The following is a 16,185-nucleotide window of genomic DNA, read 5'->3' as shown; positions in this document are numbered from 1 at the left end:
TCTTTGGCCCCTCCTGCCCTATGCCTGCTTTGTCTTTCTGTTCTGCTTTCCTTATGCCACCATCTCCTGCTTTTCTTCCTCAGGATCCCGCCTTTTGTTCTCTCTCATCCCTGACCTCATCATCCCTCCCTTCCTCTTTCTAGACTTCTTTCCTGCCTTTCTTTGCTCTCTACCTCATTAGCAGTTATCACGACCTCTTTTTGACCCATTATTCATCGTTGTTTTTTTCTTCTTGTGGATCTTCCCCACCCCATCCACTGCTTCACTGTCTTAATTTTTTTTTTTTTAATTTAAAAATGGAGGTGGGATCTCACTATGTTGCCCAGACTGGTCTTGAACTCCTGGCCTCAAGCAATCCTCCCATCTCGGCCTCCCAAAGTGCTAGGATTGCAGGCATGAGTCACCGTGCCGGCCTTATTTAAAAAAAAATTTTTTTTAATTCACTGTCTTTTTCCTTTGTTCTTCTTGGTCTTTTCATCTGCTGCTGCCGCTGACCCTGTGCTTGTCACCTCCCTTTTTCATGCCGCCCCCTTTCTATTTCCCATTCTGCTCCCTTGTCCACATTTCTTGCCCCTTTCCATTATTTCCTCTCTTTTCCCCCACTTTGGTCCTCTCCTCCTCCTTCCTTCCCCCACTCCCTTCACTTCCCACACCAGTTCTCCGTCCTCTTCCCAGCTGTGGGGGCCAGCACTGGGGAGCCTGATGTTTGTCTCATCGTTCTGCTATGGCTTCTGGATACAGCACATCTGGATTCCGGGGCCCAGATGTGTGGTTGCCACAGCGACCTGGGTCCCTGTGGTAAATACAGGCGCCCACCCGCCTCAGAGCAGAGAACAAAACAATTGTGTGACTTTCTTTTGTCACGAGATAGAAATGTCCTTCCTCCTCCCTTCTCCCCACACCCATGTCTCCAGGCAAAGGAAGTTTTAAGGGTCCAAACCCTTCTTTCTGAGACTCCCTTGCCCCCTTTTCAGCTGTAGCCTCTTAGTTCTCTCCCATCTTTCATCCTGGGCTCTGTCTTTTCATTCTGTGTTCCCCATCCTCACCCCACCCCCAGTTCTCAATAATGGAGTGTTGACCACCCCCTTCCCCATCTGATGCCATTTCTTCTAACTGAATCTACACAATACCTGGATGCAGAAAGAAGTTTCAGAAATCTGGATTCTCCACCCTTCTTTGTACAAGTGCTTCAAAGAAGCCACTTTGTTTGTTTGTTCCCTAAGTCTTCAATCCTTTCCTTTCCTGGAGTTGTTTGGGGAGGAGAGGGAATACAGGCTTAGGAATCAGAACACCTGGGTGAGGCCCACCTTCACCACTACTAACTTAGTCCCTTGAACAAGACCCTTAATGTCTATGAGCCTCTGTTTCCTCAGCCACAAAGTGGGATTAATGCCCGCACTGTGTAGGAAACTGTTTTGTAAACGGAAGCCCGGCACAAGTGTTTTCTATCTTTCCCCTCTCTGGGACTGCTTTCTTGGACTACCGCCCCTGGCATCTCTTGTTCCCCTGTCTTCATCCTTCAGCTCCTTGCCCTCAATTGCCCTTACTCTTCTGTGTCTGCCTTCTCTCCTCCCTATCTTTCCTTTCCTTTTCTCTGTCTTTCATCTCTTTTCCTCCTGAGGTCAGGACAGAAACTTGGAGGATCATTCAAGGAAGGAGGCTCAGAGCTGAAGACACAGGGACTGAGGATACAGAGAACAACCGGAGCTTGTGGACGGTTCTCAACAACACTGACCTTTCTACCCACCACCCAGGACACCTCAGTGAAGCCAACCCCAGCTCTGACCACTGGGCTTCCCTGCCTTCACGCCTGGGCTCATTAGTCTTTCCCCCTCCTCTCTCCCAGTCCTTTCACATTTCAGTGTTGACTTGCATTTATTGGTCACCTACACTATGCAAGGCTTGGTGCTTTTCTTACAAAATGTGAACATGTAAGACATGAGCTTCTCCATGAGCCTGGAAACCAAAGGGTGAACCAAATGGTAAACAATGATAATTCCAGAACCTGAAGCTATATCTGCTAAGCGTCCAGTGGCTTCCCCAGATGCCTTATAAGCTTGTGTACATCTGGAATCCCACATTTCTCTCTGAGACCCCAACAGTGGGCTTCCAGAACATCCCAGCACCATCCTTCTGGCTGTCCTCTCTGGGGTCCCTGGCCACCCTCTGTGCCAAATGTACTTATGTTGACCATTCTTCCTAAATAATAAAGCCAGGATATAGGGCATAGGCACACACACAAAAAAAAGATACGACCATGAAGCAGAAATCTGAAGGGGTCAGAGGAAATTCATACTCTGTTCTGCCCTGTGTGTGCGTTGCTGTCTCCAGACCCTTCCTCATCCTTTCACTGCTGTGCTCCCCACCTCCTGCCAGGAGATCCTTGGGAAGCTGCTACCTACTCCTGGCTCTGGGGGCTTCAGGCCAAGGCAGAGGAAGGAAGCTGAGCCTGGCTCTGTCCAAGATGCTGACTTCATCCTCCCCATCAAAGCCAGGAAAAAAACAGCCACACACACCCAGACACACGGACACACACGGGGACACCCACGCGAAAGCCCATGTGTGCCTTTGCCCTTGGCCACATGGAGCTTACCAGGCATCTGGCCACAGCCACATGCAATGCAGGCACGCCCTGACCCAGGAACACCACACACCTGCCACCGTGGGGATCTGACCTGGTGTGCAGGCACCTGGGCTGCCACCCATGTGGCAGAATCAAGCACATATAGGTTCCTTCACGTCCCTTTCACTATCACCTGTGACTTGGCCAAGTTACACTTCAGTGGTGAGGTTTGCAGCGGGATAGAGAGACTCAGTCCTCACCGTGAAGCTGGGGGTAGTGGGTTCCCACTCAGCTGGGATATTTCTCCTCTGTAGCAAAAGTCTCTTTTTCAGCCCCTTGTCAGGGGAGCACATGGGGAGATGAAGCCAGGGAAACACCCAACAGACTTATATGGGGTATGTCTGTCTCCCTGTTCCCCATGTCCTCTGGCTGTCAGTTTTCTGCCTGGGACCGGAGACAGAGTGCCCGTTTCCTCCAGCCCCTACCTCTCCCCACCTCTGCTGCTGCTCCCCTGCAACACCCAGGCACCAGCCCCCCACCCTGCTTTCCACCACTTCACCCTCTATTCAGGTGACCCAACCTAATATTTGCCTCCTGCCTCTAGCCCTTTCTTCAACCCTAAACCTTCTTCCTAACCTTCAGGCTTTCCTTCCTTGTCTCCCCTCAACCCCAGCTTCCTCCCCAAGGCTTCTTTGTCCCAGTGTTCACCCAGGCCCTTGCCCTGCCAGTGCCTAAGCCTCACCTGCTCTTTCTCTAGGGACTTGCTGAGATAGGAGAATGTAAAGGAGGCAGTGACAGGAGAGGGACTGAGCAGAGCAGACAGGGGTGGCTCAGGGACGGGATAAGCAGAGAAGATAGAAATGGGACTAGGGCAGGGCGGGGACTTGGGGTCCCAGAGACGGTCCCAGTTGGAGAAAGAGGTTGCCTCCTGCCTCCGGCCCCCTGCCCCTGCTCCCTGCTCCAGACTGCCAAGGGAGAACTGGTGAGAGGATGAGGGCGCCAGCACTGGCTGATAGACTTGGGGTGCGATCCAGAGATCTAAGCTAGAGCAGTAGCTGGGAAGAGATGGGAGGGGAGCATGGGGGAGGGAGGGGAAGGGGGCTGGCCACGAGGAAGGATATAGGCTGAGAGGAAACCACTGGGGTCAGAGAGTGGGGGCAGCAGGTGGGGAAATGGTGGGGAAAAAAGAAATGGCAGGAAGGGTGGGGGATGTCAAGTTGGGCAAAAATTAGGGTGAGCGTTAAAAATGGGATAGGGAAAGGACATGGGAGGTAAGACCAGGGCTGGGGGTTGAGATGAGGGTATAGTGAGACAGTGATGCTAGACAGGGAGTGGGGGCTGGGGTGGGGCAGGACAAGAGGAGGGGTGGCATGTGGGAGGGCCTGGGAGGGGTGGGAGGACCTGCCCTATCTCCGCTCCCCTCCCTGACCTCATCCTGGTCCTCCCCTTCTCCTCCCCTGCTCGCTGCAGACTCTCTCCTTCTCACTGTCGCTGCCGAGATCCACAGGCAGTTGTGGCTCAGCCCCTGTTGCAGGGGACAAGTGAGGGCGACTTTCCTGTCCTGCCCTGAGACGCCGCCCTCCCGGGGTTGGGGACAGAGCAGGTGCAGAGGCACTGCAGCTGCCCGGTTGCCCAGGTAAGGAACAGAGTTCTGGGGAGACCCAGAAGGAGAGGCAAAGGATTTCTCACCTATCCCCACACCCTAGGTGAAGGTGCGGCAGGTGAGCTCTCAGCAGTGCTTCCAGAGCAAGGACTTCTGTTCAGGACAGAGGACATAGGAGCATTCACTGGGAACCAGGCTCCCTGTGAAGGAGTGTCTGGGAGGAGAGGGTGGTATGTGTGTGTTGGGCTGGGCGGTGTATGTCAGGGCTTGGATGGGATGCAGACAACTGAGAGGGGCTGGGAACAAACCCAGGGACTCCGAGAGTCAGATGGTGGAAGCAGGGTAGAGGTGGTTATTGGTGAGGTGAGCCCCTGGGCCCTGGAGGTGCTGGGGCTAGCGGGAAGATAGGACTAGGCTGAACTGGTGACCAGCTGAACCTCGGAAGGAAAGTGCTTGCGGAATCCCAAGTGTCGGGCTGGAGCAACTGAGCCCAGGCTCTGGGCTCCAGGCTCCAGGAGGTGCCAGAGGGTGCTGCTTTGGGCATCCAAATAGGGACTCCCTAGGTGGCAGTGTGAGAGTTGCAGGAAGGGAGGTCTGGGAGATCTCTTGAGGAAATACGGAAATGGGACAGTCAGGACTCTCGGGTCTGGGAAGTGCACAGAGCCTGCAGAGAGGATCCTAAAACTTGTTCTTGGCCAGAGCTCTGCACTCATGACTCACGGTTCAGCAGGGCTGGGATGACTGAGAGATGCCTCTGGGGGCACAGGGGCTCCGTCTTCACTCTGTGCCCTTTCCAGGCTCCCCTTGCCTCTGTCTGTCTGAACCCGAGCTCTCCCTCACCCCGCCCTCCCCACCAGTACACGTGACACGCCCCGGGTGGGGCGGGCGGGCCCCTTATCTCGCCTGGAAAGAATTTAATGGCATAGAAACAACTGGAAGTGGAACTGAGAGGAACTACTGGGAAGGAACTCGGAAACACCACAGCTGCTGCCTGCCCCGCCCCTGCTTCCCGCATCTCCAGCCCCTCCTCTTTTCCCTGATCCTGCCTCCAAGTCCCTGGGGACCCAGCACCTCAATTCTTCAAACTTCCTTCTGCTCACTCCAGACCTGGCCACTAGGTGCAGGACCAGAAACTGCCTTCCTGTCTCTCATTGCACCCCTAACCATTTCAACTGGAGTCTGGAAATCCTCTCTCTTAATTTTTCCATTCCTAGGCCCATTAGCTCCCCAGAATAAGGGGCATCTGGGTTCCCCAACCCACCCCTCCCTGACACCTCCTTCCCACCTGGTTCCAGCCCAATGTCTGGGACCCCCACATTCCCTTTGTAGTCTCACTCCTGGAATCCTGTCTTCACCTCTCATTGCCAGATTCAACTGGGGGTGTAGCAGGAGGGTCAGAGGGAGACATGGGGGTGGGACCATAACCCCCATCTCTGGAACATCTCTTATGGAAGCCAGCCCCTCTCGCCACCCCTTGGGACCTGTGCAGTCCCTAATGAGCAAAGTGTCAAAGTTGGCTACAACACTGAATACCCAGGAAGCTGAGTCACAGTTTGGGAAGATGCCCCCATCCCTGCCAGCCCTCCAACTGTGGGGAGGGTGCCAAGAGGGTGAGGCCATATCTCCCCTCAAACACGCACTGCAGAGAACCACTCCAGACATAGTGGCAGGGGGAATGGTGAAGGGGAGACACAAGACACACCCAATTCTTTGCTTGCCCAGTACTGAGAGAAGAGCAGAATTCTTGCAGGAGCTGGAATGGGGAGCTGGAGGGGTGGGTGGTGGCAACAGGGCAGGGAGGGAGATCGGGAAGGAGCCTCTGGGTGTGTGGTCAATGGAGGCTGCTGTGCTCTTCTAGACCAATCTCACCAGCTTTCTGGAAAAGCTGCTGAGCTCTCTTCACTCCTTCCTGCTGCAAAGACCCTCTCTGCTTTCCCCACTGTGCAGGGAAAGGTGAGGAATCCAATTATTTGGGGAGGGGCACTGGACATCTCACAGAGGCCTCCAGGGGTACGGGGAAGGATGGTGGAGGCCATGTGTCCACTGCTCCCCACTGGGGAAGGGCCTCCTATTCGGCTCCTCTCACACCATCCAGGTTCTTTCACTCACAGAGCTGACCTCGGAGCCAACAAGAAATCAGCCTTCTTAGGCATCAGCCAATGACTAGATGTGGAGGAAACCTGAAGGGGAGATTGGGTGTGTGTGCACGTGTGCCTGGGCACCCATATGTGTACCTGCAAGGATGCAGGTTTTGTGGGTGGATTTGTGTGTCTGTGCAGGTATGTTTGTATTTGTATTTGTGGATGAGCACACATTAACATATTTGTAAGTGTACATGTGTACACATATTTGTGCAAGCGCTCCCATGGTGTGGGAGTGATTTGCATGGCCTTAGACACAAAGTGACAGGATTTGAGGGTCAGCCAGAGCCCATCTCTTACCCAAGGGTACACTCCAGGCTGAGAGAAGGGCTGGGGGGGACAGGAAAGGGCAGCTGTCTGTATGCCAGGCCTCTTGGCCTGGGCTTTCTTGGGTGGGGAACCTCTTAGTGTGGAAACACTCTGTCCCTGTTCAGCTCTCTTTCCGTCTCTTGCTGGCTGGTAGTAGAATGTGATGGCTGGTAGCCCTGAAAACTCCTTTTTCTCTGATCCAGGAGAAAAGTCTAAGAGTTGAAAGCCAGGCCGGGCGCGGTGGCTCACGCCTGTAATCCCAGCACTTTGGGAGGCCGAGGCGGGCGGATCACGAGGTCAGGAGATCAAGACCATCCTGGCTAACATGGTGAAACCCCGTCTCTACTAAAAATGCAAAAAAAATTAGCCGGGCGAAGCGGCGGGCGCCTGTAGTCCCAGCTACTCGGGAGGCTGAGGCAGGAGAATGGCGTGAACCCGGGAGGCGGAGCTTGCAGTGAGCCGAGATCGCGCCACTGCACTCCAGCCTGGGCGACTAAGCGAGACTCTGTCTCAAAAAAAAAAAAAAAAAAAGAAAGCCAGAAGATGTGTGCGTGTTGGGCGGAGGTGTGCGTGTGTCACAGTCACCTCCGCCTACCAGTGACACATCCCCCACTCCTCACTGGTCAGCATTTCCACACCCACCCTACCCTCCTCCTTTCCCCAGCCGCTGGTCTGGAAGAACTGGGCACCTTTCAGCATCTCAACTCTTCACCCGAGCTGAATCCTGCCTGGGCCCTCACACTGCTGTTCGCCATAGCCCTCTCTCCTGTCTCATCCTGGGACCCCCCTACTACCTTTCCTCCCACCTCTTGTCTCTGTGTGCTCCCCAATCCCTGCCTCAGTAAACTCCACAAACACACACAGCTGGGTAACCATCATGTAGATCAAGAAATAAGACACCTTTAGCCCCCCAGAAACCCCCCACCATGCCGCTACTAGTCACTGCCCCCGCAAGAGTATCACACTTCTGACTTGGAGCACTACAGATTAATGTTGCCTCTCCTCAAACTTCACATAAATAGAAGTATGCAGCATGCTCTTTCCTGTGTCTGGCTTTTGTTCAACCTCATCTTAGTAAGATCCATCACACTACTGCATATAACTATAATTCATTCCTGCTTTATTTTATTCCACGGTGTGAATAAACCACAATTTATTTAATCTATTCTACTAATGTGAAATGGTTGGGTAGTTCCCAGTTTGGGACTATTATGAGCAGTGCTGCTATGTTGGGTATATTCCTAGGAGTGGAATTGCAGGGTCATAGGGTTTGCATGTGTTCAGCTTTAGTACATTTAGTAGATTCTGTCAAACAGTTTTCCAAAGTGCTTGTACCATCTGGTCCTGCCAGGATCTCCCCTGGCCTGGCCTCTGATTCTGCCTCTTGCCCTGGTGACTGTGTCTAACCAACTTCCAGTCCCAGACACTGTCCGTGGTCCTAGCCCTGACCTTGGTCCTGCCCTTGGTTCCAGCCTTAATGCTAGTCCTGCGTTTATATTGAACTTTTCACTCATTCATATAGTTGGTAAACATTTATGGAGCACCACTTATGTGCCAGATGCAAGGATACAGCAGCCAAGAAAGAAAAATAGGTGCCATGCCTGCCCTCATGGACTGTATAGTCTAGTGGGCAAGAAAGTAATAAAATAATCTCACAGTATATTTATATATTATTTTGGACTTCAAAAATAAAAAAATATTTATTTATATATGATTACAAATTGTTGTAAATGCTACAAGTGAGAATGGTGTGATGCTGTGATACCACATGGTAGGAGGACCTGAGCTAGTCAGGAAAACTTCCCTGTGAAAAAAATGGCGGGCTGAGACCTGAAGGATGAGAAGGCCAAGAGAGAAGGGAACAGTGTTCCACACGGATGGAACAGCGTATACAAAGGTCTGGGGTTGGGGATGGGCACAGAGAATGTGAGGGACTTGAAGGTCAGTGGGGCTGGAATGGAGGGAGGGAGGGAAATGTTATGGGAGGTGAAGTGGGGGCAGGGGACACATGATGGTAGGGCTGTTTGTCAGTGTTCTAAGAGAATTTGGAAGGGAGGCACTGAAGCATTTTGAGGAGAGGGACATCCTGATTGCATTTGTGAGACTGTAGAGGACAAGGGTGGAAGCAAAGGGAAGAGTCAGGGCTGGACATAGTGGCTCACACCTCTAATCCCAGCACATTGGGAGGCTGGGGTGGGAGGATTGCTTGAGCCCAAGAGTTCAAGGCCAGCCCGGGCAACATAGAAAGATCCTGTCTCTACCAAAAAAAAAAAAAAAAAAATTTAAAAATTAGCTGAGTGTGATGGCACACACCTGTAGTCCCAACTACTCAGGAGGCTGAGGTGGGAGGATTGCTTGAGCATAGGTCAATGCTGCAGTGAGCTATGATTGCGCCACTGCACTCCAGCCTAGGTGACAGAGTGAGACCCTGCCTCAAAAAAAAAAAAAAAAAAAAAAAGATGCAGCCAGGAAGCAGTTGCAGTTGTCAGGCAAGAGGCGGATGGAAGTTTGGATTAGAACGAAGGTAAGTGAGAGAGAAGGAAATGAATTAAAGAGATGTTTATGAGAAAATACAGGTAGATACAAGGAAATATGGTGGCACTGAATGGGCTGTTAGGTTTCTGGCTTGTAAAGCTGGATGAATGGCGGGGCCCTGAGTTTCAATGGGGAATTCTGGGAGGGAATGGTATACAGGAAAGTGACCATGAATTCAGTTACAGGCATGGTGAATTTGAGGTGCCCAAGTGGAGATGCCAAGTAGGCAGGTGGATATATTGCCGTGGAGTGAGAGGAAGATGACAGGAGTGTTTTACAAGTTGGTGTATAGTTTGGAAACTGAAGTCATGAATCTGGATGAAGGTATCACGTGGATGACTAGAGCAGCAGGTCTATTAATTTAGTAGAAATTTGTTGCACATTACAATCATCTGGGGAGCTTTTAAAAATACTGAATAAAATTCAGTTACTTGGTCATTCTAGTCACATCTCAAGTGTTGCAGAGCCTCATATCCCTCCTGGCTACCATATTGGTCAGCATGGATACAGAATGTTTTAAAAGAGAAGGGCCAGGCGCAGTGGCTCATGCCTGTAACCCCAGCACTTTGGGAGGCCGAGGCGGGCAGATCATCTGAAGTCAGGAGTTCAAGACCAGCCTGGCCAACATGGTGAAACCCCATCTCTACTAAAAATAAAAAATTAGCCAGGCATGGTGGCGGGCGCCTGTAGTCCCAGCTACTCGGGAGGCTGAGGCAGGAGAATCGCTTGAACTCGGAGGCAGAGGTGGCAGTGAGCAGAGATCGTGTAACTGCACTCTAGCCTGGGCGACAAAGTGAGACTCCAACTAAAAAAAAAAAAAAAAAGAAGAAGAAGAAGATGCGGTGAACTGTGTCCAGTGATTTTGAGAGAAGTTGAAGGTCAAGCAAGATGAAGACAAATGTCTCTTAGATTTTGTAGCACCAAAGTCATTGGGAAGCCTTAGAGGGAGCTGTTTGGTGGGTTGGAGGGAGTAGAGTGGATTGAGGCATGCATGGGCTATAGGGAAATGGAAACACCAAATACAGATAAATCTTGACAACTGTGGCCATGAAGTAGAGAAGAGAAATATGTGGTGGCTGGAGGGGGTGTGAGATTGGGGAAAGGTTTTTTAAGGTTTAATTTTTTTTTTTTGAAATGGAGTCTCGCTCTGTTGCCCAGGCTGGAGTGCAGTGGCACGATCTCAGTCCACTGCAACCTTTGCCTCCCAGGTTCAAGAGATTCTCCTGTCTCAGCCTCCCAAGTAGCTGGGATTACAGGCACCTGCCACCATGCCCAGCTAATTTTTTTTGTATTTTTAGTAGAGACGGGATTTCACCATGTTCGCCAGGCTGGTTTTGAACCCCTGACCTCAAGTGATCCGCCCACCTTGGCCTCCCAAAGTGCTGGGATTACAGGCATGAGCCACCACACCCAGCCATGGTTCAATTTTTATACAGCAAAATTCAAAAGTCTTAAGTGTGCAGCTCAATGAATTTCTGAATATGTATACATCTATGTAACCACCCAGATTAAGATACAAAATATTTCCAGAAATATGACTCCTTCCGGTCAATAATCCCTACAAGTAATCCTATCCTATCTTCTAAAAGTAAAGATTAACTCTGCCTGTTTTTGTTCGTTTGTTTGTTTGTTTTTTGAGATAGAGTCTCGCCTTGCTGCCAGGCTGGAATGCAGTGGCATGATCTTGGTTCACTGCAACCTCCGCCTCTGGGATTCAAGCAATTCTTCTGCCTCAGCCTCCCAAGTAGCTGGGACTACAGGTGCATGCCACCATGCCCAGCTAAGTTTTGTATTTTCAGTAGAGACATGGTTTCACCATGTTGGCCAGGATGGTCTCCATCTCTTGACTTTGTGATCCACCTGCCTCGGCCTCCCAAAGTGCTGGGATTACAGGCTTGAGCCACCGCACCCAGCCTCTGCCTGTTTTTGAACCTCATATAAATGACGTCATTCAGAATGTTTTCTTTTTTCTTTCTTTGTTTTTCTTTTCGGTTTTTTTTTTTTTTTTTTTTTTTTTAGCTCAGGAATGGTATATAAGAGTATAAGAGTGTTCCGTTTCTGTGTGTGGTATTTTTTGCTCAGCACTACGTATGTGAAATTCACCCGTGTTGCATGTAGCAATAGGGTGTTTTGTTTTGTTTTGTTTTTTGCTGTATAGTATTCCATTGTATGACTCTGGCACAATTTATTTATCCACTTTATGAATGGACACTTGAGTTGCTTTCAGTTTTGGCTAATATAGGAATAAAACTCATGAACATTATTGTCTACATCTTTTGGAAGAACTATGCAGTCATTCCCATTGGATATTTAGTTATAGATATCTGGGTTATAGACTATATGTTTTAGCAGATACTACTAAACAACTTTCCAGTGTTTGCACTAATATATGCTCCCACTTGCAACAGATGAGAATTCCAGTTGCTTCACATTCTTGCCAATATTGAGCAATGACAGCCTCTTTGAAGAGGGACAAGCATTCTGGAGGATATTTAGTGGCATCTCATTGTGGTTTTAATGTACATTTACCCGATGACTACTGATTTTTGTGCATCTTTTAAAATGCTTCTTGGAGTTGGGTGCAGTGGTGCACACCTGTAAGCCCAGCTACTCTGGAGGGTGAGGCAGGAGGATTGCTTGAGGCCAAGAGTTCAAGGCCAGGCTTGGCAACATAGCAAGATCCCATCTCTACAAAAAATTTAAAAATGAGCCACGCATGGTGATGCCCATCTGTAGTTCCAGCTACTCTGGAGGCTGAGGCAGGAGGATCACTTGAGCCCAGGAGTTTGAGGCTGCAGTGAGCTGTGATTGTGCCAGTGTGCCAGCCTGGGTGACTGAGGTAGAGTTTATCTTAAAATAAAGTGAAATAGACTGGGTGTGGTGGCCCACGCCTGTAATCCCAGTAACTTTGGGAGGCCCAGGCGGGTGGATCACAAGGTCAGGAGATAGAGACCATCCTGGCCAACATGGTGAAACCTCATCTCTACTAAAAATACAAAAAAGTGAGCCAGGTGTGGTGGCGGGCGCCTGTAGTCCCAGCTACTCAGGAGGCTGAGGCAGGAGAATGGCTTGAACCTGGCAGGTGGAGCTTATAGTGAGCCGAGATTGCGCCACTGCACTGCAGCCTGGGTGAAAGAGCAAGACTCCATCTCTACAAAAATGAGCTGGGCATGGTGGTGCATGCCTGTAATCCTAGCTACTCCAGTGGCTGAGGCAGGAGACTCACTTGAGCCCAGGTAAAACAAATAAAATGTTTATTGACACTTTGGGTGTATTCTTTTCTGGAGTACCCATTGTCTTTTGCCAATTTAAAAAACTGGGTTTTTGGCCGGGCACGGTGGCTCAAGCCTGTAATCCCAGCACTTTGGGAGGCCGAGACGGGCAGATCACGAGGTCAGGAGATCGAGACCATCCTGGCTAACATGGTGAAACCCCGTCTCTACTAAAAATACAAAAAACTAGCCGGGCGAGGTGGCGGGCGCCTGTAGTCCCAGCTACTCGGGAGGCTGAGGCAGGAGAGTGGCATAAACCCGGGAGGCGGAGCTTGCAGTGAGCTGAGATCCGGCTACTGCACTCCAGCCTGGGCGACAGAGCGAGACTCTGTCTCAAAAAACAAAAAACAAAAACAAAAACAAACTGGGTTTCCTGATTTTGGCTTGTTGTTTTGTTTTTCAGAGTTTGTTTTTTGAGACAGAGTTTCACTCTTCTGCTCAGGCTGGAGTGCAGTGTGATGATCTCGGCTCACTGCAACCTCTGCCTCCGGTTTCAAGCGAGTCTCCTCCTCAGCCTCCTGATAGCTGGGATTATAGGCGCCCACTACCACACCTGGCTAATTTTTGGATTTTTAGTGGAGATGGAGTTTCACCATATTGGCCAGGCTGGTCTCGAACTCTTGACCTCGTGATCCACCTGCTTTGGCCTCCCAAAGTGCTGGGATTACAGGTGTGAACCACCGCACCCAGCCGCCTTCTTAATCTCTTAATGATGTAATTTGATGACCTGAAATTTTGTTTTGTTTTGTTTTCTTCTTTTTGTTTTTTATTTTTTGAAACAGGGTGTCAGCTCTGTTGCCCAGACTGGAGTGCAGTGGCATGCTCACAGCTCACCATAGCCTCGACCTCCCAGACTCAAGTGATCCTCCCTCCTCAGCCCCTGAGTAGCTGGGACTACAGATGTACCACCACACCCAGCGAATTCTTTTTGTTTTTTGTAGAGACAGAGTCTCACTGTCTTGCCTAGCCTGGTCTCCAACTCCTGGGGTCATGCAATCCTCCCACTTAAGCCTCCCAAAGTGCTGGGATTACAGATATGAGCCACTGCACCCGGCCTATGGTTAGGTTTTGTGTGTGTTTTACTTAAGAAATCTTGCGGCTGGGTGCAGTGACTCAAGCCTGTAATCCTAGCACTTGGGAAGCCGAGGCAGGCAGATTGCCTGAGTTCAGGAGTTTGAGACCAGCTGGGCCAACATGGTGAAACCCCGTCTCTACTAAAAATACAAAAAATAGCCGGGTGTGGGGGCAGATGCCTGTAATCCCCGCTACTAAGGAGTCTGAGGTAGGAGAATCACTTAAACCTGGGAGACAGAGGTTGCAGCGAGCTGAGATAGCACCAGTGCACTCTACTCTGGGCAACAGAGCGAGACTCAGTCTTAAAAAAAAAAAGAAAGAAATCTTGCTTACTCCAAGGTCAGAAATTCTTTCTTCTGTAAGATATTGCTATGAAAGATATTGCCTTACTTTTCATATTTAGGTCCTGGGTTCATCTCAAATTATTTCGGTATATCAGACATAAGGTGGAGAATGACTGTGTTTTGTTTTTGTTTTTGTTTTTTTTTGCTTTTTTTTTTTTTTTTTTTTTTCTTAGGGGTATTGGATTGATCCAGCACCAGTAACTAAAAAGACCATCCTTTCTCCTCTTAACTGCAGGGGCACTTTTGCCATTCATTAGGTGACCACATATGTGTGGGCCTGTTTCTGGGCCCTATTCTGTTTCATCTGTCTATCCTTGCACCTTTAAAATAAGTCTTGATATTTGATCATGTAAGTCCTGAGGAAGAGGGTTTTTGTTGGTTTGTTTGTTTTGTTTTCAATCAGAGATATTTGAGCAAGGATCCAGTTGAGAGTGAGGAGTTGAATAAAAAAGAGAGAGAAGTCAGGCGTGGTGGCTCATGCTTTTAATCCCAGCTACCTGGGAGGCTGAGGTGGGAGGATGCTTGAGCCCAGGAGTTCAAGTCCAGCCTTAACCAGGGGGGTTGAGCATGATCCTGTCTCAATATTAAAAAGAGAACGAGGTCATGTGGTGGCTTATGCCTGTAATCCCAGCACTTTTGGGATGTCGAGGCGGGCAGATCACTTGTGGTCGGGAGTTTGAGACCAGCCTGCCCACATGATGAAACCTCATTTCTACTAAAAATACAAAAATTAGCAGGGCATGGTGGCGGGCACCTATAATCCCAGCTACTCGGGAGGCCGAGGCAGGAAAATCACTTGAGCTAGGAGGCAGAGGTTGCAGTGAGCCAAGATTGCACCACTGCATTCCAGCCTAGGCAACAGAGTAAGATTCTGTCTAAAAAAAAAAGAGAGAGAGAGAGAGAGAGAGGGAGAAGATAATCTACATTTTAAGGTTTCTTAGAAGACAGTAGGAGCTGGGATCCAGGTGTTTGGGGAAGGATTGGCCCTAGGTACTCATCCGCTAATTCATTCAACATTAATGTGTCAGAACATTTATGTGCCAGACACAAGTATACAGCAGTTCTGGGATAGATGAGGTCCTTGTTCTCATGGAGCTCCCTTTCTAGTATTGAGAGAAAGGTAATAAACAAGTAAACAGATAACTCAGGCAGCAGTAAATGCCATGAAGAACAGGAACAGGATATTGTGATAGAGAGTAATGGAAGAATGTCCTAATTGGGAGTTAAGATCTGAAGATGGAGCCAGACTTTAAGAGCAGAGTGAAGAGCATCCCAGACACAGGGAACACACAATGCAAAGGCCCTTGGAGTGGTGAGAGCTTGTAGTGCTTGTGGGAAAAACAAAAGACCAGTGTAGGGCCAGGCACGGTGGCTCACGCCTGTAATCCCAGCACTTTGGGAGGCTGAGGTGAGCAGATCACCTGAGGTTAGGAGTTCGAGACCAACCTGACCAACATGAAGAAACCCCGTCTCTACTAAAAGTACAAAATTAGCCGGACATGGTGGGGCATCTCTGTAATCCCAGCTACTCAGGAGGCTGAGGCAGGAGAATCACTCAGACCTGGGAGGCGGAGGTTGCGGTGAGCTGAGATTGCACCATTGCACTCCAGCCTGGGCACAAGAGTGAAACTCCATCTCAAAAACAAAACAAAACAAACAAAAAAACAACAAACAACAACAACAACAAACCAGTGTAGGGGAACACAGTAGAAAAGGGGGTGAGGAGCAGGGTAACTAAATGATATCAGAGAGGTAGAGAACAGACTTGCCCAGGGAGGGTATCCTTTAGGTTTGGGCTGAATGTGAATTTTTACATGCATGTGAGTTGGGTAGATTACTTGTGGGTGGTGGGACTGTGGGTATGTGCTGGAGGATTCATTTTGTCTCCTTCTTTTTGAAGCTGCTCTCATACCTGCCCTTTCTCCCTGCAGCCTCCTGAATGATGCCAGCCCAGTATGCTCTAACCTCCAGCCTGGCTCTCCTGGTGCTACTGGGCACAGCCAGAGCAGGCCCCTTCTCTTCACGGTCCAATGTGACACTGCCAGCCCCCCGGCCCCCTCCCCAGCCAGGGGGCCGCACGGTGGGGGCAGGAGGGGGAAGGCCCTCTTCTCAGCTTTATGAGCACACAGTGGAAGGAGGGGAGAAGCAGGTGGTATTCACCCACCGCATTAACCTGCCCCCTTCCACTGGCTGTGGTTGTCCCCCAGGCACTGAGCCCCCAGTCCCTGCTTCAGAGGTGCAGGCCCTGAGGGTCCGGCTAGAGATCCTGGAGGAGTTGGTGAAGGGGCTCAAGGAACAGTGCACTGGGGGATGTTGTCCTACTGCTGCCCAGGCTGGCACAGGT

At 50.1% G+C, this 16,185-nt stretch overlaps 1 protein-coding gene across 1 annotated transcript in view; it reads left to right on the top strand.

Annotated features, from left to right (window-relative positions):
* TNXB (tenascin XB) overlaps positions 1-16,185 on the top strand; it is a 67,563-nt gene that overhangs the window by 1,929 nt on the left and 49,449 nt on the right. Inside the window, exon 2 of the mRNA XM_025382328.1 lies at positions 15,773-16,183. Within this exon, the coding sequence (XP_025238113.1) occupies positions 15,781-16,183 (403 nt within the window). The 5' untranslated portion in view covers positions 15,773-15,780. The remainder of the gene's footprint in view (positions 1-15,772; positions 16,184-16,185) is intronic.

This window comes from Theropithecus gelada, chromosome 4, assembly GCF_003255815.1.
Source record: "Theropithecus gelada isolate Dixy chromosome 4, Tgel_1.0, whole genome shotgun sequence".
Taxonomy (NCBI): domain Eukaryota; kingdom Metazoa; phylum Chordata; class Mammalia; order Primates; family Cercopithecidae; genus Theropithecus; species Theropithecus gelada.
This window is presented reverse-complemented; position numbering and strand designations above follow the sequence as displayed.